The sequence below is a fragment of the Hippocampus bargibanti genome, linkage group LG05 (genome assembly GCF_051943395.1).
Source record: "Hippocampus bargibanti isolate YZ-2025 linkage group LG05, ASM5194339v1, whole genome shotgun sequence".
In the NCBI taxonomy this organism is placed as follows: Eukaryota; Metazoa; Chordata; class Actinopteri; order Syngnathiformes; family Syngnathidae; genus Hippocampus; species Hippocampus bargibanti.
This window is the reverse complement of record NC_142738.1, coordinates 31,971,805-31,998,578: the sequence shown is the minus strand read 5'-3', so window position 1 is coordinate 31,998,578 and position 26,774 is coordinate 31,971,805. Positions and strand designations below refer to the sequence as shown.

The window sequence follows — 26,774 nt, the reverse complement described above, 5'->3', positions numbered from 1 at the left end:
ACATGCAAAACACCAATAAAAATGACTTCAAGTGTCCAGAATCTGCAAAAAAATTGAGCTGCGAATTGGGCATTTTCAGAAAGTCCCGCCCCCAGTCCGTGACGTCACGCCAAGACGTCTTGCATTGCTGGAGAATCAAAACAGTGGCTTCAGATTCCGAGAAGATGCTTTCATGTTATGCATCCATTTATGAATATGATTCAAATAGTTCTGAAGAGGAAAGCATAAATGTTTGCAATCGATTAAAGATGTTATTCGCTTTCATTTTGAGGTATCAGGACAGAAATGTAGCACCCAGAAAATGCAGAAGATGGCGCCAAAGCTCCATTGGAAATTGGCTGATTTTTCTGTCAGCGAATATCAAATAGTTGTCTTGGTGCAACACACAACCATTCACCATGGCGTTATTTATGTGTTTTCCTTCTAATTTCGCCATCAACACAAAGTTTTCAGACCAAACAAAGTACCGCAAAATGCATTGTGTGTCCTTTTCTCGGTCAGGGGCGTTCCTTCTGTGACGTCACGTCAGGAATCGTCACCAACTGAAAAACAAGACTTCCTGAATATTCAGCGCGAGTCTTAAAACGTAAAAGATAGCTATATGCGCTGGACAACTTGTCCGAAGGCGTCGGTTGTCCTTTAAAATGTCCATAGGTGTGAGCGTGAGTGTGAATGGATGTTTGTCTCTGTGTGCCCTGCAATTGGCTGGCAACCGCGTAAGGGTGGACTCGGCCCAAAAACAGCTAAGATGGTTCCGTCTTGACCCCGATGAGAATAAGCGACTTGGAAAATGGATGCTCTGTGGCCATCGCAGGTGAATGTGCTGTCATGGCAAGAGCGTCTGAACATCCCGGTGCATTTCACCAGAAATACTGAAGACGATACAAAGGTTTCTTTCATGGCAGCATGCCAGTGATAACTGAGTATAGAAAATGGAAGGCTTCGGTAATGAATCCCCAATAGTGATGTCACTTTTTTTATGTAGGAAACCGCTTGTTTATCAATGCCACTTCTTGTTTTTGACAGGTGACCACACACCAGATCCAATCCTCAACTGATGATGATGACGTTAACTTTAAAGACAACAGCTTTCATCCTGACTCATCTCTACAACAAGTAAGATTCGACTTCTTCGACAAATTATTTAACTTTCCACTATATACGCAGACATGTACAAAGACCACAGTCACACAGAAAAACAAGTCAATCGTTGATGGTTGCGTTTTTTCAGTTGTCGTCAGACGTTAATATACACTCAATATTACATTAGTCGCAGAAAAGCAGCAAAGGACCTCATGAAGGCGAGGGAGTATTCTGCAGTTAAACGTTACCAGGGACCTTTTAGTTTGAAGGTCCAAAAAGTTGTCATTGCACATATCCTCAAGTCAAATTTGATGATTTTGTGATATTAATGGCTGATATTCAATCTCACACTGCAATGCTTGTTTGTGATGTGAACAAGATACGTAATAGCATCAAGCATTCTTGGAGCTTTCCTACTGCTCCCCAACACAAAACACTGTCCTTCATCCGTCATAAAATTGAGAGAAAAAAAAGGCTTTGTTTGGCCGTTAATCACTACATTGGCTGAGTTTCAATAAATGTACGCAATGTATGTTCTCTTTTTATTTCTTTCAATCATGTGATTATTGCTATTTCGTGCTTTGATTCTCGTGCCCTCGGTTCATTGCGCTTTTTTCACTAAATTATTGCACAGTGATCCCTCGCTATTTCCCGCTTTGATTATCACATCCTCGGTGCATAACGTCCGTCCCCCCCAAAAAAAAAAAAATACATATCTGTATTGATAATTTCTTTTTAATGACTCAGGTTTTTCACATGGCTGTAACACAAACAACTCTCAAACAGTCCAGTCTTCCCCAGAAGGAAAGATAACGGAAGTACCCGTATGTAATTGTTGGATTAAATGTTATTCTTCTGGTTCAGTTCTTCATGTGTGTAGTCTAAATATTAAATCAGCAGGAAGCAAGGTGATAGACAAAACGAATATTTATTTATCAGGCGGCTAGAGGAAGTTCTCGATGAGCTCATCCCAAACAGATATGGACAACAGCAGTGATGTCACTTTGGAAAGGACCTATCATCTGCTAGATACCATCATGAATATTTATTATTAGACTGAAACTTGATAGTTTGAGGTTTGGATACTAACTAAGTACATAAGCTGAGTACATGTCTCCTAACTAACATATACAAATAACTAAACTACATACGTATATCAGAATCAGAATCACCTTTATTGCCAAGTATGTAGAACACACAAGGAATGCGTTTCCGGTCGAACACGCTGCTGGACTTACTAATTGATAAGAATAAGTCGAAATGAAATAACATAGGATGTTTTTTTGCATGTGTATATAACTAGTTGTAACAGTAAGCAACTCTTGTCGCGCGTAGCGAGTGAGTCTACTCCTGTAGCGAAGCGAGCCATTCTACTGCAGGCCTAATTGGTTCAGACGACCCGTTTTATATTGGCGCTGCTCCACAAACCACCTCCCTGAGCAGGGTTACATTTGCTCAGGTACGAGCTGTTTTCAGGGGCTACACCGCTGTAACTGTACGCACGTGAATGCTCTATGAAGGTAGGTAGCTACACCAAAGTAAAAGTTGCTAAGTGAACACACCCATAAACACATCGGGTGTGTGCTGCCCAATAGCTGGCCAGTCTCTCGCCGGTGGTGAATGGAGGTTATACTTTCACAGCTGCATAAAGACAATCCTGACCAATGTTGATTGCCACGTAAACGTCTAGGATTAAAGTTTTAAAGGACAACCGACGCCCCAGGCTTCTACTGAGCGTATTTGACAAAGATTCCACCGCATATAGCGAGGTTTTAGCTTTTAAGGCTTGCGCTGATTATTCAGGAAGTCTTGTTTTTGACGTCACGTCACGGAAGGAACGCCGCTGACAGAGGAAAGGACACACAATGCACTATGCGGGACTTTGTTTGGTCTGTTGATCCGTGTTGATGGCGAAATTAGAAGGAAAACACATCAAAAACGCGATGGTGTGTTGCACCAAGACAACTATTTGATATTCGCTGACACAAATTCCAAGCAGACAAATCAACAGAGCTCTGGCGCCATCTTCTGGCGGGGTGCTACACATCAGTCTTGATGCCTCAAAATGACCTGAAGAACGTCTTTAATCCATTGCAAAAATATGCTTTCCTATTCAGAACTATGTGAATCATATTCATAACTGGATGCGTAACAAGAAAGCATCTTGTCCGAATCTGAAACCATTGTTTTGATTCAAGAGCAAGGCAAGACGTCTTTGCGTGACGCCACGAACAAGGGGGCGGGACCTTCTGAAACTGGCCACATCCGGTTTCATTTTTTTGCAGTTTCAGCACACTTGAAGTCGTAAAAATATCATCCTGCGTGTTTTGGCTATTTTAGATGCTATAAAACGTTTTTTTTCTGATGTCAGTTAGGAAACAAAAAAAATGGTGTCGGTTGTCCTTTAAGTAAACGTGCACTGATATTGTCTTAGTCTGGAATATGTAAAGTGTACTGTATTTTCTGCACTAGTGGATCATAAGGCGCACCTTCAATGAATGGTGTGTTTTAAAACCTTTTCCATATAGTACTGTATAAGGCGCACCGGACCCTAAAAAAAGCCTACTTTGCGGATCTCGGCGTACTCGTCCCCATGAAACCGAGATAGCTGAGGGATTGCTGTACTTTGTTTTCGGCGATGCCATTTTCCTTCAGGTTTCGGGAAAACGAAATGTAGCATAAAAGGTTAGAATGCACCACAAATTGTAATGTTTTCCTAGTTGAAATACAGCTGGGTGTTTTTTGTTTTTTGTTTGCATTGATGAAGCTAATCCGTAAGGACTTGCACTTTAAAATCACCAATGTAGAATGACATCAAGTCATTGGAGACATGCTAATCTGCTTCCCTCTGACTTTCGAGTTGAGTTATCCTGAAGCCAAAGTTCCCCGCGCACCAGGCACAACGTTGTTTGCTGCCCTTTTCACCCTGACATCTTTCCGTGCATGCCTGCTCTCTGGTTCAGACAAATGTAAAGCAGAGGAGGAGTCGAATTTACATGTTATATTTGCATCATTTCAGTCAATACATTTACAAATGGAATCGTTATGCGTGAGAGCAGTGCTTCACAAGTGGGGGCACATTAGATACGATTGAAAAGTAGCGTAGCAAAACAAGAGCTACATTTCACCATTAATATACATTGTACATACATTATTAGATACAGTCTCTGTTTTATTGATCAATATTATAAATCTACAGATGGACCCCGTCTTAACGGTCAATTCCTCCTCACAGCCACAGGTGCGTCTCTCTCTCTCTCTCTCTCTGTCATCTTTTTTCTCTCTCTCTCTCTCTCTCTGTCATCTTTTTTCACTCTCTCTCTCTCTCTCTCTCTCTCTCTCTCTCTCTCTCTCTCTCTCTCTCTCTCTCTCTCTCTCTCTCTCTCTCTCTCTCTCTCTCTTCCTCTCTCTCTACAGTACCTCTCTCTCCCAGTCCCAGCCCCATCCTGAGCTTTAAAATAGCTGATGAATATCCGACGTGACGGCGGACTCTGACACGTTTCTCCATTATGTCCTCTATAATTCCATTGATTAGATGTAATAAGAACAGACACATTAATTAATGGCCCTGATGATTGTCACAACCATAAATAAACCACAATCAATAGCCACAGTGTTCAAAGTTTGGGGAAAAAGTAGTGACTTAAAGCGAGGAAAAGATGGGACAAAATGTTCAATGCAATAATACAATAGTCAGTGTTGATAACTGTTATTATTCTCGTTCATCTGTTTACTGACTTTGTTGTTTTCTCATCTCATTATCCGTACCGCTTATTCCTCATTAGGGTCGTGGGGGTTGCTGTAGCCTATCTCAGCTGTCTTCGGGCACGAGGCGGGGGACACCCTGAATTGGTTGCCAGCCAATCGCATGTTTTTTTTTAATAAAAGTTAAATTGGACTTTTTAGAACAAATATATATAAACTCATTCACTGCCATATTTGGGAATTTGAAAAGCATGACGTGGAGCGCCATTCTCCAATTTATTCGGGTTTTGTTTTTTCTTGCGGTGGGGTGCAAATCAAGCTGCGGTCTGACCTCTGGCAATGTTTTTTTGCCTCCCGCGAAAGGGCAGTATTTTCCTTTTGCATCGCCGCCCCAATTTCCATTGCAAATAAAATCAACAAACTTTGCTTTTCTGATGAAAGAAGAGAGTTCAAGGTTTCTTACGCTGCATTGAATGTTGACGTAATGGATCAAAATGACAAAAACCCTGGCACTGGAGTGAACACATTCTTGCACATCGTCTGTGGATGAGTGAAGGATAGAGATGGCAATGTATTAACAAGTGCTAATTGTGTGATGGCAAGATGGAAAGAGTACTTTGAAGAATTGATGAATGAGGAAAATGAGAAGGAACAAAGAGTAGAAGACGTGACTGTTGTGGACCAAGACGTAGCAAGCATTAGCAAGGATGAAGTGAGGAGGGCGCTGAAGAGGATGAAGGCTGGAAATTTGTACAGATGACGGTTGAAGAATCCTTCTCATCGATGGACCACTCCTGTACGACTGAGAGCTTACACAGACGGAAGGCTGGAAAGGCACTCCAGCTTGATGGCTTACCAATGGAGGTATGGAAGTCTCTTGGAGAGGTGGCAGTGGTCTTTCTGACTGGGTTGTTAAACAATCTTCCATGGTGAGCAGATGTCTGAAGAATGGAGACAAAGTGTACTGGTGCCCATTTTTAAGGAGATGTGCAGAGTTGTAGTAACGACAGAGGAATAAAGTTGATGAGCCACACAATGAAACTATGGCGAAGAGTAGTTGAAGCTACACTCCCAGGAGAATTGCGCATTTGTGAACATCAGTATGGTTTCATGCCAAAGAAAGAGTATGGCACATGCACTGTTTGTTCCAAGAATGTTGAATGAATGAATGAATGAATGTGGAGAAGCACAGAGAAGGTCAGAGGGAATTGCATTGTCTTTGTAGATCCGGAGAATGCGTACGACAGGGTGCCCAGAGAAGAGCTGTGGCATTGCATGAGGAAGTCTGGAGTGACGGAAAAGTATGTCAGAGCGGTGCAAGACATGTACGATGACTGTAAGACAATTAATTAGTTGTGTGACATCCCCTTGGGATAAACTCAGAATACAGCCACCCAAAAGAAATAGAATTATCATATAATTATAAGTACAGGAAACGGCAAGACAAGCTTAACGCTAAACAGTCCAGCCCAACAAATGGCCAAGGTACAAGGCCCGAGATATGTATTGGATTCATGACTTTAGACAAACGTCTGGCCGCAGCTTGACAATTCGTAGTGTCATTCGTTTGACTCTGTAATTCGGCTTGTCTTTTAAACTTCACACTCGTTTTGACGCTGGTGCTTTACTTAAAGGACAACCGCCGCCACCGGACAAGTTGTGTCCATCATTTGTAAAATGGCTTCAAATGACTTCTACTGAGCGTATTTCACAAAGAGTCCACCGCATATATAGCTATATTTTACCTTGTAAGACTCGCGCTGAATATTCCAGAAGTCTCGTTTTTGAGTTGGTGACGAGTCCTCACATCACGTCACGGAAGGAACGCCCCTCACCGAGAAAGGACACACTAGCAGTTCTTTCATGGCGTCAGTGCATTTTGCGATTGCAAACATGTCTGCTTTCCTCTTCAGAACTATTTGAATCCTATTCATAACTGGATGAGTAACAAGAAAGCATCTTCTCCCAATCTGAAGCCATTGTTGTGATTCTCGAGCAAGCCGAGATGTCTTGGCGTGACACCACGAACAAGGGGGCGGGACCTTCTGAAACTGGCCACTTCCGGTTTCAATTTTTTGCAGTTTCAGCACACTTTGAGTCATTTTTCTTGGTGTTTTGTATTTGACTAAAAATATCATGCTGCATGTTTTGGGTATTTTAGATGCTATAAAATGTTTTTTCTGATGTCAGTTAGGAAACAAAAAAGTGATGTCGGTCGTCCTTTAAACTGCAGGGCAAATAATGTTGACACCAAAATCTTACTGTGTTATTTGACATTGGCTGTGGCCTTTGTGCAATCAATTGATTCTGTAAAAAACTAGATCACTTTGTGTTGGCTCGAGAGCAGGGCTTACCAGCCTTTTTGAAGCTTAAAGCTTCTCAAGTACAGATACATGGGAAAGGTTAATGCACTTCGGATCACATTTGTTATTAATAATGAATGATCATTATGACAGCTCATACGACTAAATTGTCACACACGTCAACAGTGATTTGATACGCCAGGAAGCATATACATGATGTCTATATATTGTCATTTTTTGGAAACATCCAACATCCCAATGTTCAAACAGGCCGGCAGGCACCGTGTGGGTGACCCCTGCTCGAGAGAGTACGTCATTAATCCATATTGATCTTGGCTTTTGCTAGGCATTTTCTGATTATCAGATGCAACAAATGACGTCCAATTTTATTGAGCAGTTTGGCTTCAATGACGAAGAGTTTGCTGATCCAGATGATGTTTTGGAGTGAGTACACGTTGAAAAAAAAGCATCAATGTGATTGAATAAAACTGTTGGGACAAGACACTGAAGACGTTTCAAAGCTGGCGAGCATATGATCGCATCGTAATACGTACAACCCTGCGCGCTGGCAAAATGCTGGTTGCATTTGCGCCCGTCAGTCTTTGTTAGAAGCCAAAACACGTACCAGTTTCTATATGATACGTTTCGTATGTGCAGATGGTAAAGAACCACTTTGAAGTCAATGGTGTGCTGTCCCAGTAATCTTCAGAAATTAGATTTTTTTTTTTTTTTTTTTTAAGTATATGTAGTTGTAAAACCTTTTGTTCGTGTTTGTCACCATACCCGTCAAAACACTCCGGTACACTGAAAACGTTCCTGGCTCATGAGAAAGTGCCCATTCCATCATCATACATTGTTTGTTGAATATAGATCACCTTCAAGTCTGTTATTTCATTGAAGTTTCCCATCTTTGCAGTTGTTCATTGACATGCAGTAAATTCAGTGAAACTCCTCTACACCGAAACCTGCATGCTGTCGGTGAAAACATCCCCTTGTCCCCCTAAAACAAATGCTCCCGTTGCGTAACAGGAAATGTTTTTCTCAGCCCTTGCCTCGCAACAAGATTCATGACAACTAAAACACACCTTCGGCAAAAGTCTAACCCAACCTTAGGATCAGATACCGCGCCAACGTTGCATTGCTGAAATGGCTACCAAAAAAATGGAGTGAAGAAAAGAAGAGCTTTAATGCTTAAAGACAGGATAGAACTAATGGAAAATGAAACACATAGGGGGTAAAGTCAAAGACTTTGTGTAATAGACTGATGTCAATCAATTAAAATGAATGCTGATCGTACATTTTGCAAATCCCTTGTTTTCCTATCTACACTGGCTATATATATATATATATATATATATATAAGTGCGTGATCATACTTGTGCTTATACAGTCCATGTGTGCGTGCGTGTGTGTTTACACCTGAGATATAATTTGCTAAACTCTTGTGCAAAAGTTCTTGATGCAAACATTATTTAGTTGTCGAGGTGTTTCACTGTGGGCATTTGAATGAGAAAAAGCCTCCAAACGAGCATTTCGTAAAGGGTGGATTTGTCAATGTAAGCTTCGAAAGCTTTTCACAACGACGGATCATCATCGCGAAGAAGGAATCAGAGCAGTTTGGCCCCTCTGAAAAAAAAAAAAAATACATTCAAAAACAAATGTCGTTCCCAATCATAAATTTCAAAGAGCTGTTCAACAAATCTCAGAAGTCGTGAATGAAGCGGACGTAACAATGGAGGCTGAGATTGCAACACAACCAGTTGAGGCTCCCGCGGGATTATTTTGTTGTTTTAACCAATACAACAGCTCAGACCAGGTGAGCGCTCTGTCAGTCACTTGGACGTAGTGAATCGGACTCCATTGAAGGCAATGAAATTGGGGCGGTATCAAGTGTGTTGCTAACGCAGGTGTGTATGCATCTGCAGCCGTATCGCCAAGCTGATCATCTCCGTGGAATCCTTCTTTTCGTATTAGGTTCAGATCGGGGAAGGAAGGAGTGGCTAAGGGGGCGGATAAAAATGCTGCCGTCCGAGACCCGTTTTCATCCCGAGGAAAGTCCAGACAAAAATTGTTTTGGGAACAATAACAAATAAAAAGAAATAAAGGCCCACCCCACCCCACCCGACCCACTTACTGAATACACTGGCAAGGGGAGCCACCTATCCCCGAAAAATGTCGGGAATGTGTTGTACCTCATTCCAAATCCAATCCAAACACTTCATTCAACCTGTATTCCATCACGTGTCGTTTCGATCCCTCGATTCTGATCCAAGTGATTTTCATCCACACGACAATCCTCGGAACATCCTCACCATTGATTTGACACGTGGTTATTTTTGGTTGTTTGTCAAAATGACATCAAATGAAATGGTCTACATTCGTGTATTTTTGTCAATGAAACTTTGTTTTGTCAAGGAAATAGGATGATGGCAACTTTTTCTCTGCTAGCCAATTCCTGTTATGATGTGCACATGACAAGTTCGCAAACGTTAGTACGCTAGTACATGTATTTATCCTAGATATTGTAGTTGCCTTAGAAACCTTGGGCGTCATGAAGAACTCTAACCCCATTTTTGTGTTTAACATTGCAGTATTCCTTTTGACAGAACATCAGACATCACTTTTTCACTCAATACAAATGAAAGTGTAAGTACCTTCATTATTCATCTTTAGCGTTAATAGAGATAACAAAATGAATGTTCAGCTGTTGTCAATCCACGATAGTGTATCAACGATTTAAGAAGTATAATCTGGAGATGTTGAGGGTCCTGCAGGATTATTTTGTTGTTTTAACCAAGCGGATGTTGACCTAAATGACACTCGATGTACTTATTGATAGTGATTGAACAAACACAAAATCTCAAAATTTAGGGTCAATCGACGCAGGGGTTTGAGAGCTACCACCCACGCAATTTTCACAAGCTTGGCAAAAATCGGGGTGTGGCCTGGGGTGTAACCCCTTCCCCAACATTTTTTGGGGGGGGGGGGTGAAAAACATTCATTTTTCAGACCATTTTTTAAATTAAGTTCTATATGGTATCGTTGATGCTGGCTATGAAAACAGTTTGCAAATTCTGCCCAGTTTGTTCAGCAAAATGATTAGTCTCTACCAATCCAGAGTCAATAATTGGATTGGATTGGATTTGCCTTTATTAGTGTCACAGTGGAGAAATGTACATTTCACAGAGAGCAAAGTGATGAAACGAATGAAAAAAAGAAATACATGAGCTGCTTATTAATCCCTTTATTAATAAAAATGACGGAATAATTCAAATGCAGTCCGTTCTGATGGCTTTTCATTAATCGTTAATCCATGATTTCCTGTGAAAGGATACGCTCATCGGACAATTTGAGGTTTCTCCAGGCTCTCTGCTCACCCCCCTCCTGCTCCTCCCCAACTGGCAGTTATATGTGTGCGTGTGTGTATATATATACACACACACACAACAATAAAGCAATAAATCAGTCACAAAGACGATAGCAAGTACCAGAATAAAGAATAAAGGCCAAAGAGCCGTTGTGTTGTGTGACGAGACAGCAAGCAGGTGGAAAGACGATAAAAGTTCACTCGGCCAGATCCAGGAAGGATATTTTGAGTTGGTGGATATCAGTTTTCGGCAGACCACTGGTAACACTGCTCTCCAGGCTGTCCTTTCTCCCTCTTCTTCCTCAGTCTGGTTTTAAAGGCGCTTCACCTGAGCTTCTGGCCAATCGGGTCCCAGCAATCACCTTCTCAGAGACAATTAGTGGTCGCCCAACTCTACTGGTTTGGATGGGGACAAATGCGCACCTTTCTCCCATCCAAAATCCAGAAAACACAAAATTATTTAACATTTCTTTTGGCATCATGACACATTGTTTACAATTGTGAATGAGGGCTTAATTTCCTTAGTTTCCTAGGTCCATAAATGTGCACATTTTGGTGAGTTTTTCTGGCATTTTAGGTCCCAAAAATATGAATCATTGTTCAAAAATACATTTGTACTATTGTCTGTAAAACATGTATTCAGAAAATAAAAATGTATTGCATTTTTAGTCTATAATAATATTCATAAACAATAGTGCGCTCACCGTGGTTTTTGCTCCAGCCGGATAATTTGCCACCTTTTAAAAGGGGGGGGGGGGGGGTCTCAGCAAATCGGGAACCATGTCATTCACACAGGAGAAAAAAAATGATGGGTGGTTTTGAGTGTGTGAGAAATGTTGATCTTTAAAAGTAAAAAGAAAACAAATCTTTGTGCGTCACATCATTTGGTGTCATTCGGTTATGCTTCATGTTTCTGACCAGTACAAATCAAATTTTCTCCCACACTACCCAAGTCTGAGACCCAGTGTAGACGTTGACTCTGATTTATTGTTTGCATCATTGATGAAATAGAAGCCACCTTGGAAACCGTCAGTCACATTATCCAATTGATTTTCATCAATGATTTATAAAATAAAATATTGTCCCTTCGAAGCTATACTTCTGAATCACATTTACAGTGGCTTGAAAAAGTAGTCATACCTCTTGAACTTCCCCACATTTTGTCACGTTCTGACCACAAACATACCGTATTTTCACCACCAAAGGGCGCACCGTCTGAAAAGGCGCAGTCTCATTTATGGGTGCCATTTCTGTATTTAACATACACATGGGGCGCACCGGATGAAAGGGCACAAGTTTTATATAGCGGTACATATCCTCTACTGCCATACGTACGTCCGCCTCACAACAACACACAGGCATACAAGTGTGCGTAATTAAAAAACAGATCGGGAGCAAAACTGAGTTTGGTCGTGCTTTATTTATTCATGACAAAGTAAGAACATTTTGTAATCATCACTCAGTAGGCGTCGGCATGGTAAAAACAAACACATTACCGGTAACGGTCAGTAATCAAACCCATTAAAGTCCTCATCCTCTGTCTCAGAATCGAACAGCTGCGCTAAATCCAACATGGCAGGTTCGCTTTCCTCAGTCACTTTCTGTGCCGTGCGGCTCCTCGGAAATGATGCCGACTTTTCCGAAAGCTTGAACCGCCGTGCCAGCAGACACGTTAGCCCAAGCGTCCACAAGCCATTGGCAAACTGTGGCGTAACATCCAGCCCGTTTCGCTTGCCTTAATAATGACGCCTGCTGGAAATGTCTCTTTAGGCCGCAAAATCTTTCTTTTAAAAATCACCATCGGCGGTGACTTTCAAAACTGAAAAGTGTGTAGTGCAAAAGTATTCATCCCCAATGTGCCAATACTTGGTGGAAGCACCTCTCGCTGCAATTACAGCTGCAAGTCTTTTGGGGTATGTTTCTACCAGCTTTGCACATCTAGAGATTGTAATTTTTTGCCCATTCTTCTTTGCAGAACAGCTCAAGCTCAGCAAGATAGACGGAGAGCATTTGTGAACAGCAGTTTTCAGATCTTGCCACCTATTTTCGATTGGATTTAGGTCTGGACTTTGACTGGGCCATTCTAACACAGGAATATGTTTTGTTTTAAACCATTCCATTGTAGTTCTGGCTTTATGTTCAGGGTCATTGTCCTGCTGGAAGGTGAACCTCCGCCCCATTGTCAAGTCTTTTGCAGATTCCATCAGGTTTTCTTCCAAAAGTATTTTCACCATCCATGTCGCTGGCAGCCCCACAACATGATGCTGCCACCACCATTTTTTCACAGTGGGGATGATGTGTTGAGAGTGACGTGCAGTGTTAGTTTTCCACCACACATAACGTTTTGCATTGAGGCCAAAAAGTTCCACTTTGGTCTCATCTGAGCAGAGCACCTTCTTCCACACGTTTGCTGTGTCCCCCACATGGCTTCCTATCAACAATGGCTTTGTTCTTGCCACTCTTTCATAAAGGCTAGATTTGTGCAGGTCACAACTAATTGTTGTCCTAATGACAGAGTCCCCCACCTGGGCTGTAGATCTCTGCAGCTCCTCCAGAGTCACGGTGGGCGTCTTGACTGCATCTCTGACCATTGCTCTCCTCGTTCGGCATGTACGTTTCAGTGGATGGCCATGTCTTGGTAGGTTTGCAGTTGGCCCATACTCTTTCTATTTCTTGATGATGGATTGAACAGTGCTCCGTGAGATGTTCAAAGCTTGGGAAATTGTTTTATAGCCTAACCCTGCTTTAAAGCTCTCCACACCATTATCTTTGACCTGTTTGCTGTGTTCCTTGGACCTTATGATGATGTTCACTGACCAGTGTCCTCTTAGCAAACCTCTGTGGCTGTCACAGAACAGCTTCATTTATACTAAGGTGAGATTACACATTGGTGGATTGCATTCGATCAATACGTCAACAGCTGATCATTCAGCAATCATTAGGCAACTTCTGAAGGCAACTGTTTGCACTTAGAGAAAAGGGGGCTGAATACTTTAGCATGCCATGGTTTTCAATTCTTTATTTATTTAAAAAAAAGTGAAAGTCATGTATAATGTTCTATCTACTTCACAATTGTGAACCAGTTTGTGTTGGTCGTTCACATAAAATGCCAATAAAATATATTTGTTTTTTGGTCAGTACGTGACAAAATGTGGGAAAGTTCAAGGAGTATGAATACTTTTTCAAGCCACTGTAAATACACTGAGACCCAATGTTGATCTCCTGTTTTATAGTCCTGGTCATCACATTGTTTTCAGTCAACAGCAAAAAATAATGTTATCAACCGGTGCACCCGTTTATTTTATTTTATTTTATTTATTTTTGGCAGTTCTACGCCCCAGCCTGCTGTGAAATGTCAATTTCTCCACTGCGAGACTAATAAAGGCCAATCCAATCCAATTTAAGGAATGCGTTTGGAATTTGCTAAAATGCTTATTTACAAGCCGCAATACTTCAGGGAGAATATCGCAGTGACATTGTAGTGTTTTTCATTTTCGATCGGAAGGTAAGAAACCATTTTGTCAGCTAGGGCCATGTATAGAAAGATAAACAAACACAGAGGACAAAAATGTTCAGTCAAATGATCCCATTTGCAAACGACACAATTACAATTGGAACCCAGAATGGTTTGGGAGTTTTGTTAGTTGCGAAATATTTTTATTTAAAGAATGTAAACTCAAAAAAAAAAAAAAGGCAGAGTACAATACAATACATATGTGTTTATATGGTGCTTTCACAACAGCTAAAGTTGTAACAAAGCACTTAACAAAACTTATCGCTGAAAAGCTTTCTTCAGCCGTCATCTGTACTTCTTTCGAGGTTTCACTTCTCATCAAAAAGGCTTCGTCAGCCAACTATTTTTTTTTTTGCTGGCAGCTCTGGCCCTATACATATCCCTACTGTCCAAAGCTGGCGGTGCTATGATAGGTCCCTGCTCGGAGATTGGGGGGAGCAGAGGACATCAAATGAACTACAAATAATAAATAATAGTAAACACAAAATATGGACAGTCGTGCAATTCAGATCACTTTTATGCACCCTCTGCTCTATGAAGCAGTTTGAGATGAAAGAGGAGAGAATCAAAGTGTCCTTTCACCAGTGGATCGGAGATGTCATGTTCAAACTGTGCACACATTGGCTACAAGCCAAGTTTCAACGTCAACAAGAAGTTGACGAAAAAAGATTGGTTTGCTTCTCTTGTCCCGTGTCAGTCCACCCCCCCAAGCGGTGACTCTCAGTTCCAAATCCGCAGCGTTCTCCTCTCTCCCGGTCGTCAACTTTAGTCACACGAACGCAGATTCAACCCACATCTCCACTGAAGAAAACGGGGGCTGTGCAAAATGCTGCCCATTTCAGATGGAAAAAAAAAACAAGAGCCAGCATCGACAGTTCAATGGCGCCGAATTCCGTGGCCTAAAAAAAACCCAAAACACTAAACAGGCCACATTAGGTCCACACAACGAAACAACAATTAGACTATGTGCCCAAACTACAACAACATAAAAGCAAGGCTATTGAAGAAAACTTGCTGACGGCGACCTACTCGGGTGCCGTCTTGGGGGGTAAATGTTGTTTGTTAATGTCATGTAACCTGCTCGCTTCATTTACAGCTGGATGTCTTCAATTTTAAGTGTGTTAATGCGCATCATTTGTGAACATTGTTTCCCCAGGTGAAAGTAGCCATGTTTGAAGCACGCTGTCGAGAGAAAATCCAGCAGTTTGAGGATGCTGGTTCGGATGAGGAGGACATCTGGGATGAAAAAGATGTTGCCTTTATACCAGAGGCACAGAGGCACCCCAGGTAAAAAGTTTGTCCTGTCACAAAATTAAACCGCAACAAATGCATGCGCGGACGGACATGTACATGAATGATATATTGATAATGTAGTTAGTTGAACAGGTACCAGGAGTGTGATGGCAAGATGGAAAGAGTACTTTGAAGAATTGATCAATGAGGAAAATGAGAAAGAACAAAGAGTAGAAAATGTGACTGTTGCGGACCGGGACATAGCAAAGACTAGCAAGGATGAAGTGAGGAGGGCGCTGAAGAGGATGAAGGCTGGAAAGGCACTCTTCCATACCTCCATTATGGAAGGGTCTAGAAGAGGTGGCAGTGGTGTTTCTGACTGGGTTGTTCAACAATCTTAGATGGTGAGCAGAGGCCGGAAGAATGGAGACAGTGTAGTTTGGAGTGTTTCTCCGAGAGAAGAACATTGTTGTCGGTAGTTGTTGGCATTCTTTCTTTTTTTGTCTTTCTTTTTTTTAGAATAAGGGCATGCAAATGTGCAAACCAACAAAGTAAAGCAGAATGCTCCATGAGCTGTTCTCTATTCTCAAAAAACAGAAAGACAAAAAAAGAAAGAGAGCCGAAAACAATGTTCTTCTTTCGGAGAAAGACTCCTTCAAAAAAAAAAAACATTATTAAAAGGTATTTAAAAGGGTACACTTTCCCTGTCTAAAACCTGACTGTTTAAATGCAATACAATACATCTTCATCTTCATCTAGTGCTTTCAAAGCAGCTGCAGCTGTAACGAAGCACTTTACATAAAATCAAACAAATAATATACCACAAGACAACATAAAACACATGAGTCAGTCATCACCAGTGGATCAAAGACGTCATGCTCGTGCATCACGTGCTAATCGTCTGATCCAAGCTAAGTTTGAAAGTAAAGGAAGCCTTCGCGTCCAGTGATGAAAAAAAGACCTTGGCTCACCTCTGCTGTTCCACGGAAATCTCGGTCAACTCGAAGCGGCAACTCACTTGTCAACTGCTTTTTTTTTTTTAGTTATTCAATTGCAATCCTGAATAGTCATTGTTTTCATTCCCACTAGTGCAGTACAATATCCGGAAATCAATATTGTATTGACATTTGCATGTCTCGTAACATCACCGATGTTTAGGAGTGCAGGCAGCACAGACAGCGAAGACAGTACTGACTCGGAGGAAGAAGATTCCAAGAAAGATGTGTTTGAAGCTTCTAATCCCAGCTCCGAAGACATAATGGAAGTTGAAACAGGTTAGTCTACGTCATTGTTGTATTCTTGAGCCATCGCTATGCTTTTATATATATATATATATATATACACAGCTCTACCTCGGTTTACGAACCCCTTGGCTTACGAACTTTTCGGTTTACGAACGTTACATTTATGAAAATTTCACCTTGGCATGCAAACTATTTTTCGGGGTACACACGTAGATTAGACACACGAGATGACAGAGCTTGAAACAAAAAAAAAAACAAAAGTGTGAGAGTGTGAGAATAGTGAGAAAATGGAAAGAAAACAGTTAAAATATATGGGATATTTTAAGTGTTTTCCATCCATTTTCTCACTATTCTCACACTCACACTTTTGTTCAGGCTCCACAAATAACCCACACAAGTCATCTGTACACTTGATGCAAGAAGCTATCAACCCAGCAAAACAGATCACAATTGATGAAGAACTAGATACAATTATCGCAGAGAAAGCACCTACAAGGGATCATTCCTCAAGAATGTGAAAGAAGCCTATGTTCCTCATCAAGTTTAATGCTGAGGAAACCAGACACTCCATTCCATCAAGTCATCAACGGCCATCAGAAAGGTCAATAAAATGAGTCTGTGTAAGCTCGCAGTCGTACAGGAATGGTCCATCGATGAAAAGGTTTCTTTCAAAGAAGTACAGATGACAGCTGAAGAAACATTTTCATCGTAAATAAAATTACTTTATTGTACAGTACAGTTTTTTTCTTTAATAATAATACTATAGCACATTTATACATAAAATAAGATATATTTTGTGTAGTTTTAAGGCTTAGAAAATTAGAAAGTAGAAAATGATGTTTTATGGGGACCTTTGGAACGCATTATTCTCATTTTAATGGTTTCCTATGGGAAATTAATTTTCGGTATACACACTTTTCGCCTTACACGCTGTCCGGGAACCAATTTAGTTTGTTAGCCAAGGTCCCACTGTGTATATATATATATATATATATATATATATATATATATATATATATATATATATATATATATATATATATATATATATATATATATATATATATACACAGTAAAGTCTCGTTATATCGATATTCAAGGGAGTCGGAAAAAATATCGATATAACCGGGACTATCGATATATCCGACCCTGTTTGCATGTAATTTTCTCCGTGCGTGCATAGAAATAGTATCGATATAACGGGGACTATCGATATATCCGATATCGATATAACGAGACTTTACTATATATATATATATATATATATATATATATATATATATATATATAATCATTTTTATTAATGGCATGCAAATGTGCAAACAAAGTAAAAGAAACAACACTGCAACAGAGTATCTCTAAAAACACTGCACAATGAACTGATATTTTGACAAATTAACACAAACGACAACATCACATGCACGTACACTTGATCCAGGATACATAGAAGTTTAATTTACAACAGATTCTTTTCTTTCAGAAAGCGGCTTTTTTCTGTGTTCAATGACCTAACATGTTTCGGCGTATACTTTGTCAGAGTGTCACGGATGTTGTTAAAGGCGCGTAACAACACCATCCGTGACACTCTGACAAAGGCGGAAGTATACGCCGAAAATAGGTCAGGTCATTGAACACCTAAAAAAGCCAGTGTCTGGAAGAAAAGAATCTGTTGTAAATTAGATTAGAACAAGTGGACAGAATGAATTTAACACAACTACATAAGAATTTTTCAATACAGTTACCGAGACTCACCACTCGTGAAATCTGGCAGAATCCCTCATGCTGCGCTTCCGAGCTCGCATCGTTCAGTTGATCCCGATGCACTCTTGTTGTCATGGAAATGCAAAGGAGGCTGCGTGGTGCGTTGCAACGCCAAGCAGAGATGGGGCTGTTTGGGACTCATGGAAAAATGGTACTCCAGGTTTAATCAGAATGAGTCGTGGACACATGTTCAGTATAGATAAAGGGATAAGATTTTCAAAACAGCCACCAGAGAGACCTAGCATACCGGACTGACATACGGCTCTTAAAGGACAACAAACGCCATTTTTTTGTTTCCTAACTGACATCAGGAAAAACATTTTATAGCATCTAAAGTACCCAAAAACAAACAGGCTGATATTTTTAGTCAAATGAAAAACACCAATAAAAATGACTTAAAGCCTCCCAAAACTACTTCAAAATGATCTGAGAAGGTCCCGCCCCCTTGTTCGTGACGTCACGCCAAGACGTCTTGCCTTGCTCGAGAATCAAAACAATGGCTTCAGATTCGGAGAAGATGCTTTCTTGTTCCTCATCCAATTATGAATATGATTCATAAATGGGGCCGATACGACCAGTCAGACTTTAGTTCGCTGACGAAGCCTCTTGGATAGGAGGCGAAACGTCCGAAACCTTCACTTTTGTACAGATGACGGCTGAAGAAACCTTCTCATCGATGGACCACTCCTGTACGACTGAGAGCTTACACAGACGTATGATTCATATAGTTCTGAAGAGGAAAGCGTAAATGTTTGCAATCGATTAAAGAAGTTCTTCTGGGTCATTTTGAGGCATCAGGATGGATGTGTAGCAGCCAGAACATGCCGAAGATGGCGCCCAAGCTCCGTTGGAAATGGGCTGATTTGTCTGCTGGGAATTTGTGTCAAATAGTAGTCTTGGTGCAACACACAACGATTCACCATCGCATTATTTATGTGTTGTCCCTTCTAATTTCGCCATCAACGCAAAGTTTTCAGACCAAACAAAGTACCCAAAATGCATTGTGTGTCGCTTTCTCGGTCAGTGACGATACCTACCGTGATGTCACGGTAGGTATCGTCATCAACTGGAAAACAAGACTTCCGGAGCATTCAGCGCGAGTCTTAAAAGGTAAAATCTAGCTATATGCGGTAGAATCATACGCTCAATGGAAGTCATTTGAAGCGATTTTACAAATGATGGACACAATTTGTTCGGAGGAGGCGGTTGTCCTTGAAGGAGAATGGGTGTTTGTGACCCACATCAAATTTAAAATATCTTGCAGCTGAATCCCTGAAAGTCAATTAGAAGAGCCAGTCGATAGCTAACAGCATTAGTCCAGATTAACTTGTTTGCATTTGTCAAGAAGTGGAAAACAGTTTCATTCAGTCTCTCCCATGTTGACTATTGCTGCTGAAAGATTGATGATATACCCTGTGCAAAAAAAAAGGTTGAACTATTTTACTGTATACCATATTTGCTGGTGTATAAGGCACACACAAGAACCTTCATTTTCTTCAAAAGATGACCCTGTACCTTATACGTCGGTGCCCTTAAATGTGAAATAATATTGAGCCACAACAGGTCTAGGAACTAGTCTCAACAGCCACGACTCCATTTCCCCCCGGAGAATAAGTAGCGTGATTTCCATGCTGGTGTATATATAAAACGTAACTCCACCCTACAGAAAACATCCGACTTACGACCGGGTTCCGTTCCGACAAAACGGTCGTAAATCAAACGTCGTCAATCGAAATGCATTCAAAATGGCTGACGCCAGATTTATACAACAGGATAGTATACGATGTCAATCTGTTGTTTTTAAGCAATGTTTTTATTGAATGCTATTACATACCAAAATGTTGACAGGTCATTTATAAATCTAAAAACTTTTAGTGTCATTTTAATCATTTTATATTTTGTATTATCGATCTTTATTCCTGTGTCGGCGCACACGCTTTCTGCTGACCCAAATACGCGCGGCTTTGCGCGCATGCGAGCTGTCCAAAAACCGCTCTCCCTGCTAACAGAGAAGCCAGAAGAGGTCACCCAACACACACGCTCGGACTTAGGCGGACGGCGAAGCAAAAAAGCTCTCGCGGTTGCCCTCTCCCAGGCCGTACCCCGCAGCGACGTGCATCCCGACCCAGGGGCCCTCCGCAGCGCCGACTCGCCCAACCCGCCGCGCAGCAGAACCAACTGTGGCGGCGCCGACCGTGAGCCCGACGCCGAGATTGCGTCACGGCGATCCCACCCGCTCGAGCACCGACGCCGAGGTGTCGGTGGCCCCCCCCCCCCCCACCCCCGATTGCTTTGCGAGTGAGATGCTGTCATGCGGGATAAAATTGTCCTTTGCGTTTGTTAAGAAACAGTTCTTTTGTATCCTCATTTTGTGCACCCCCACTCGTTCACTTCGACAGATCGAAACAAGAAGGACCAGCTCGAGTCTTTCTTCTACTAAATGCATCGCAAAAACACTGCGGAGTTCAACAGTGTTGCCAGCTGTCGCGGTGTTAGCCGTAGAATAAAATCAATAAAGTAAAAAAGGTCTGGCGGTCGTGGCCGTAACTCACGCCGGTCGTAAATGGGATGTTACCTGTAGTATATGGCAAACTTTTTTGAAATGTCATTCTTTGAAGGTGCACCTTATGTCTGTAAAATATTTGAAAAGACACCATTGGTTGACGGTGCGCCTCATACTCTGGAAAATATTGTTTGAGCAAAATGCCGACAGCCGTTTTAAGAACAAACCTCAGTGAGTTCCCTCCCCTCCTTTTCTTTCATAGACACAGCATGGAGCGGATGTTCAGCTCCAAATTCCAAGTCAGAGACAGGCTGGGCTGATTTCGCCAACTTCTCCACCACCAGGTAGGAATCATTGTTTTAGTCATTCAATTATTTCTGCATTTTAACATGAGTGTGGTTCATGAAAATCACCAAATGAAAACACGTTCGTTTGGGAAATCAGATAAAAACAAAAGTGTTTAAAACAAATAAAAAAAGAAATATACGTGTGTGCGCGCGTGTGTGTGCGTGTGTGTGTGTGTGTGTGTGTGTGTGTGTGTGTATCATACTGCGTGTTTTGGCTATTTTAGATGCTATCAAACGTTTTTCTGATGTCAGTTAAGAAACAAAAAAGTGACGTCGGTTGTCCTTTAAAGGCTGATATTTTTAGTCAAATGCAAAACCCCAATAAAAATGACTTCAAGTGTCTAAAAACTACTTCAAATTGAAGCCGGAAGTGGGCAGTTTCAGAAGGTCCCGCCCCCTTGTTCGTGACGTCACGCCAAGACGTCTTGCCTTGCTGGAGAATCAAAACAATGGCTTCAGATTGGGAGAAGATGATTTCATGTTACTCATCCAGTTATGAATATGATTCAAATAGTTCTGAAGAGGAAAGCATACATGTTTGCAATCGATTAAAGAATTTATTCCATGCCATTTTGAGGCAACATTGGGGGAACAATGGATCATCAGAAAAGAGGCACAAAATGGCCACCTCCAGTGGCCACCTCCGCTTCCACAGGCTGATAAATTCCTTATATGGAGCTTGGACTCCCTCTTCTGGCGGCTTTTGGGTGCAACGCGGTTCTCAGACCAAACATGTACAGCAAAATGCATTGACGTGATGGAAGGACACTACAATACGTCTTTTTTACGGTCAGGGGGCGGTCCTTTCATGACGTCGCGTACGGACTCGTCACCAACTCACAAACAAGACTTCCGGAATATTCAGAGTGAGTCTTAAAAGGTAAAATAAAGCTATAAGCGGTGGGATCTTTGTCAAATACGCTCAGTAGAAGTCATTTGAAGCCATTTTACAAATTATGGACACAACTTGTCCGGAGACGTCGGTTGTCCTTTAAATGTCTTTTCAAAATCTTGTTTGTGACCTTCCTTCATTTAGTCAGTAGTTAATTCCCCTACTTCCCGGACTATAAGATTTCAACCCTGCGGTTTATGCAACGATGCGGCCAATTTATGTATTTTTTCTAACGGCCGCTATGGGGCGCTTTTGAGCACTAAAAAGGTAAGCGTGAGACACGGTGAATATGTGCCGACGAAGACGTGAGTTCATGTAACGACGTTACTACGCGTGTGAGTCATGCACTTAAAGTGGCCCTCCGAGTTGAATTGGAGGCTTGGACAACCAGCGGCGAGAAATCGTTTAGGAAAACTGGCCGGATGCGAAGAGCAACTTTTCTTCCTTGTCTCAGTGACTTGGGATGTTTTTGTACACAGATCTGTTAGCCAGTGCTTACGTGTTGCTGCCTTGTCTCACTTGTACCGGCGTGTTTTTTTTTTTTTTTTTTTTACCAGCCCTGATCAGGCTGTGTTACTACCAGTGGTGGGCCGTCAGGGCCAGCAAGGCCTTCTCTGCTGGCCTAACATAATTAGACATCATTATCGTAATTATAATAAAAGTCAATTTCATTAAAAAAGTATTTTTTCTAAATATATATATAATTATTCTACATAGTGTTTTCTTGATGTTATATTATATCCATTTGGTTATGCTCCTTTCAGTGTTGTAGTTTTAGGTCAGAGTTTTTAATCCAATCAGAATTCAGTTAGTTTGTGTCGCCAGGCTGACCGACGCCTTCAAAATCAACAGTGAGGGCGTCTGTGCGCTGTACATGAACGGGCACATGTAGTTGATATACAGTTGCGATAGCCAATCAGATCACAAGTTGGCACAGTAAGGCCAGCTAGAGGGCTTGAACATGATGTATGCGTCCTGTGATTGGATACTCACTTTACCTCAACCAAGCTACAACAGATCAGACCCGGAAACTTTAGCAGAAAAACCAAGTATATCTACTCGCTTTTTTAACCCACAATGGCTGAAGGAGAGGACAACTCGCTGTCGCATGTAGGTAAGCCTATTCTCAAGAACAAATGAAAAAGATTTGTTTACTTTTATTTTCAACAAATAGTTCGTTTTGTGAACGTCTTGTTGTTTTGCTTCTATTAAACTGACATTTTGTAATTTAGCGTAAAATCTTGTTAAAGATTGCATATTATTGGTGGACTTGATAAAACTTTGTGGACAGATGATTTTAAGTTTCCTTTTATTTTGAAGTGTTTGCAGTATCACGTATAGTGACAAGTTCTAATTGCTGGTGCAGATTTATTGATGTGTAATTGCTCCGGAAAATAGCCTGTGTTGTAGACGATTAAGGTGATGCCGCGCCCAGTACTGCGTGCGTGTGCTTTTGTAAATGATATCTCCAGCCGTTGTGTATTAAATTATGGGATTACGAGGGATATTTTTTCAAGTCGGACTAAGCAGGACTTCACTGAAGGCCCAGGTGTGAAATGGACGGACCGCCACTGGTTACTACCGTAATGCATGTTGTGTTGCCTCTGTGTAACAGGGACTGTTTGGAAAGAAAAGTTAAAGGACAACCGACACCATTTTTTTGTTTCCTAACTGACATCAGAAAAATGTTTGATAGCATCTGAAATAGCCAAAACACGCAGGCTGATATTTTTAGTCAAATGCAAAACACCAATAAAAATGACGTAAAGTTGCCCAAAACTGCCACAAATGAGCTCGAAACTGGGGAGATGAGGAAAGTCCCGCCCCCTTGTTTGTGACATCACGTTAGGTTTGGCCCACCCACAAACTGCCTTGCTTCGGAATCAAAAGAATGGCTTCAGATTCGGAGAATATGCTTTCTTGTTACTCATTCAGTTATGAATATGATTGAAATAGTTCTGAAGAGGAAAGCATACATGTTTGCAATCGATTAAAGAAGTCCTTCCGTGCCATTTTGAGGCAACATTGGGGGGGAAATGTAGCACCAAAAAAAAGAGGCAGAAGATGGCGACAAGGCTCCGTGGAAATGTGTTCAAAACTTTTGTCACAACACACAAGGATTCCTCATTGTGTTATTTATGTGTTTTCCTTCGAATTTCGCCATCCATACAAAGTTTTCCGACCAAACAAAGTACCGCAAAATGCATTGAGGTGATGCAAGGTATGTCCTTTCTCGGTCAGGGGCGTTCCTTCCGTGACGTGACGTCAGGACTCGTCACCAACTGAAAAACAAGACTTCCTGAATATTCAGCGCAAGTCTTAAAACGTAAAATCTAGCTTTAATATGCGGTGGAATCTTTGTCAAATACGCTCAGTTGAAGTCATTTGAAGCCATTTGACAAATTATGGACACAACTTGTCCCGAGACGTCGGTTGTCCTTTCATGAAAAGTGACAAAGTGCAGACATCATTTGTTGCCCATCACAGAACGTTGCCTAATGAATCATTGTTTCTGGGTGAAAATATTCTCTTTTAGCCCCAATGACCCACTTCTGTGCAACTCTTCCGTTGCTATGGAAACCAACATTGAGAAACTGGATCCTCTGGGAGTCATTGGGCCATTATATTCTGATGGTAAGACCAACACATTGAAATATACCAATGTCCATCTAACACAATCCTGTTTTCTCGCAATGTTTTTTTTTCCTTTTTATTCCATTTGATGTATTGTATTTTATTTTTTCATAGAAAGTCACGGCTGGCTGAGTTCGAATATTTCTTCTTGCTCTTCCATCACATCTAAGGGCTGTGGAATATCTAAAATGGCGGATGAAACTTCCTGCAGCGTTCAACGCAGTGTTACTGATACAGTCATCAACGGCTCCATAAAAGAGACGTTCAGCCTCACTGTTGATGCCAAGACTGAGACTGCTGTTTTCAAGAGGTTAGCCGCACTTCATATCAATTTCATGTCTTTACCTTTTCAGGCAGGCGCCGCTCCAAATGTTGTTGTTGTTGTTTTCAACCCTCTCGAGCAGTGAAGGTTAATCATTTGATTTGTTTTTCTTTTGCCATCATTGACGTTAAATTAGCTGAGGATATCGTTCAACAAAACCACTTCTACAGCATCTGCTTCTTCAGTCACAAATCATAGATTTCAATGCTAACATGCTGTTTCTCAAATGAAAGCTCGGACATTTACCTGAAATAAAAGGGCAAGTCACAAACTCAACTTAAAGGACAACCGACGCCTCCGGACAACTTGTGTCCATCATTTGTACAATGGCTTCAAATGACTTCTACTGAGCGTCTTTTACAAAGATTCCACCGCATATAACTACATTTTTTACGTTTTAAGACTCACCCTGAATATTCCGGAAGTCTTGTTTGTGAGTTGGTGACGAGTCCTGACGTCACGTCACAGAAGGAACGCCCCTGACCCAGAAAGGACGCATTGTAGTAGTTCTTTCATCACCTCAATGCATTTAGCGCTACTTTGTTTGGTCTGAAAACTTCGTGCCGATGGCGAAATTAGAAGGAAAACACATCAATAACGCCATGGTGAATCGTTGTGTGTTGCACCAAGACAACTATTTGATATTTGCCGACACAAATTCCCAGCAGACAAATCAACGGAGCTCTGGCGCCATCTTCTCCTTTTTTTGGGGGTACTGCGAGTACTAAAGAGTTTGTCACTACATTTCTCTCTAGATGCATCAAAATGACAGGAATACATTCTTTAATCGATTGCAAACATTTATACTTTCCTCTTCAAAACTATTTGAATCATCAATTTGAAGTAGTTTCAGCACACTTGAAGTCATTTTGATTGGTGTTTTGCATTTGACTAAAAATATCAGCCTGCGTGTTTTGGCTATTTTAGATGCTACAAAACGTTTTTCTGATGTCAGTTAGGAAACAAAAAAATGGTGTCGGTTGTCCTTTAAATTTGGATGACCGAGTATGTCATGTTTTGGGGCGGGGGGGTTTGAATGGACCAAATAGGGCTGTTTTTTGGGGGATTGATTTCAATTACTTCAAAGTAAAAAAAACAAACTGTTTTTGTTTGGTATTTTCTTGAGCTACCTGTGCTCAAGTGTCCAGCCAGATTTCGATGAGCCTGGTACGAACACCAACTATCAGTATTTGTACTGTGTTTGGATAAATGTCAAATGATTTGCAGCCCTTGCAACGGCTCATTTACATATGTATTTATACGTCATTTGATTTCTGAGCCAGTTTCCTCTACGGGCCAGTCTGCTGCGTTACAGTGCTCATGAGAAGGCAATGAGAACAATTACAGAAAGATGCGTGCCAAGTCCAGTCATTTTCTATTGTTTGGCTCCATTTTTGCAGTTGAAAACTTGGGATGAAGGAATCAAAGCAAGCTATTGCTCAGAGTATCTTTTGAGTCCAGGTTTTCACTTCATGATTTTACATTAATTAAGTCCCTCAAGTGAATATTTGTGAAAAGTGTTGCTAAAAATCAATCCATAAATAAATGCATAAATAAATACAAACATAAATAAATACACAAAGACGTACGTACGTATGTACGTACATACATACATCCATACATACATAGATGGTAGAAGTGGATGATCAACCACACTGAATGGCGGAAAATGGTGCGATGACTGAGTTTGAAAACACTAGTATTACTATGAAAATGACAGTTGTCAAGTAAGTTGAGCTCCTCACGAGGTTGGTTCAGCAATGTTTCAAGATTTGGCCCCCTTGACATTGTTCATAGCTCACGGCAGGCAGGCGGGCGGGCGGGCTATTTTGCTCTCAATTATTTTCTCTTTTGATTTTGAACCAA

The 26,774-nt window shown here is 41.2% G+C and overlaps 1 protein-coding gene across 6 annotated transcripts in view; it reads left to right on the top strand.

Moving 5' to 3' along the window:
- The window catches only part of ppp6r3 (protein phosphatase 6, regulatory subunit 3), a 70,379-nt gene that overhangs the window by 39,458 nt on the left and 4,147 nt on the right, over positions 1–26,774 (top strand). For 5 of the 6 annotated variants that reach the window (XM_088995759.1, XM_088995756.1, XM_088995755.1 and 2 more), the window contains 8 exons: positions 1,027–1,116; positions 7,438–7,535; positions 9,683–9,737; positions 15,129–15,259; positions 16,364–16,479; positions 20,976–21,057; positions 24,489–24,586; positions 24,701–24,896. In XM_088995759.1, coding sequence (XP_088851885.1) covers positions 1,027–1,116; positions 7,438–7,535; positions 9,683–9,737; positions 15,129–15,259; positions 16,364–16,479; positions 20,976–21,057; positions 24,489–24,586; positions 24,701–24,896 — 866 coding nt within the window. The remainder of the gene's footprint in view (positions 1–1,026; positions 1,117–7,437; positions 7,536–9,682; positions 9,738–15,128; positions 15,260–16,363; positions 16,480–20,975; positions 21,058–24,488; positions 24,587–24,700; positions 24,897–26,774) is intronic. The other variant, XM_088995757.1, reaches the window with a different exon arrangement.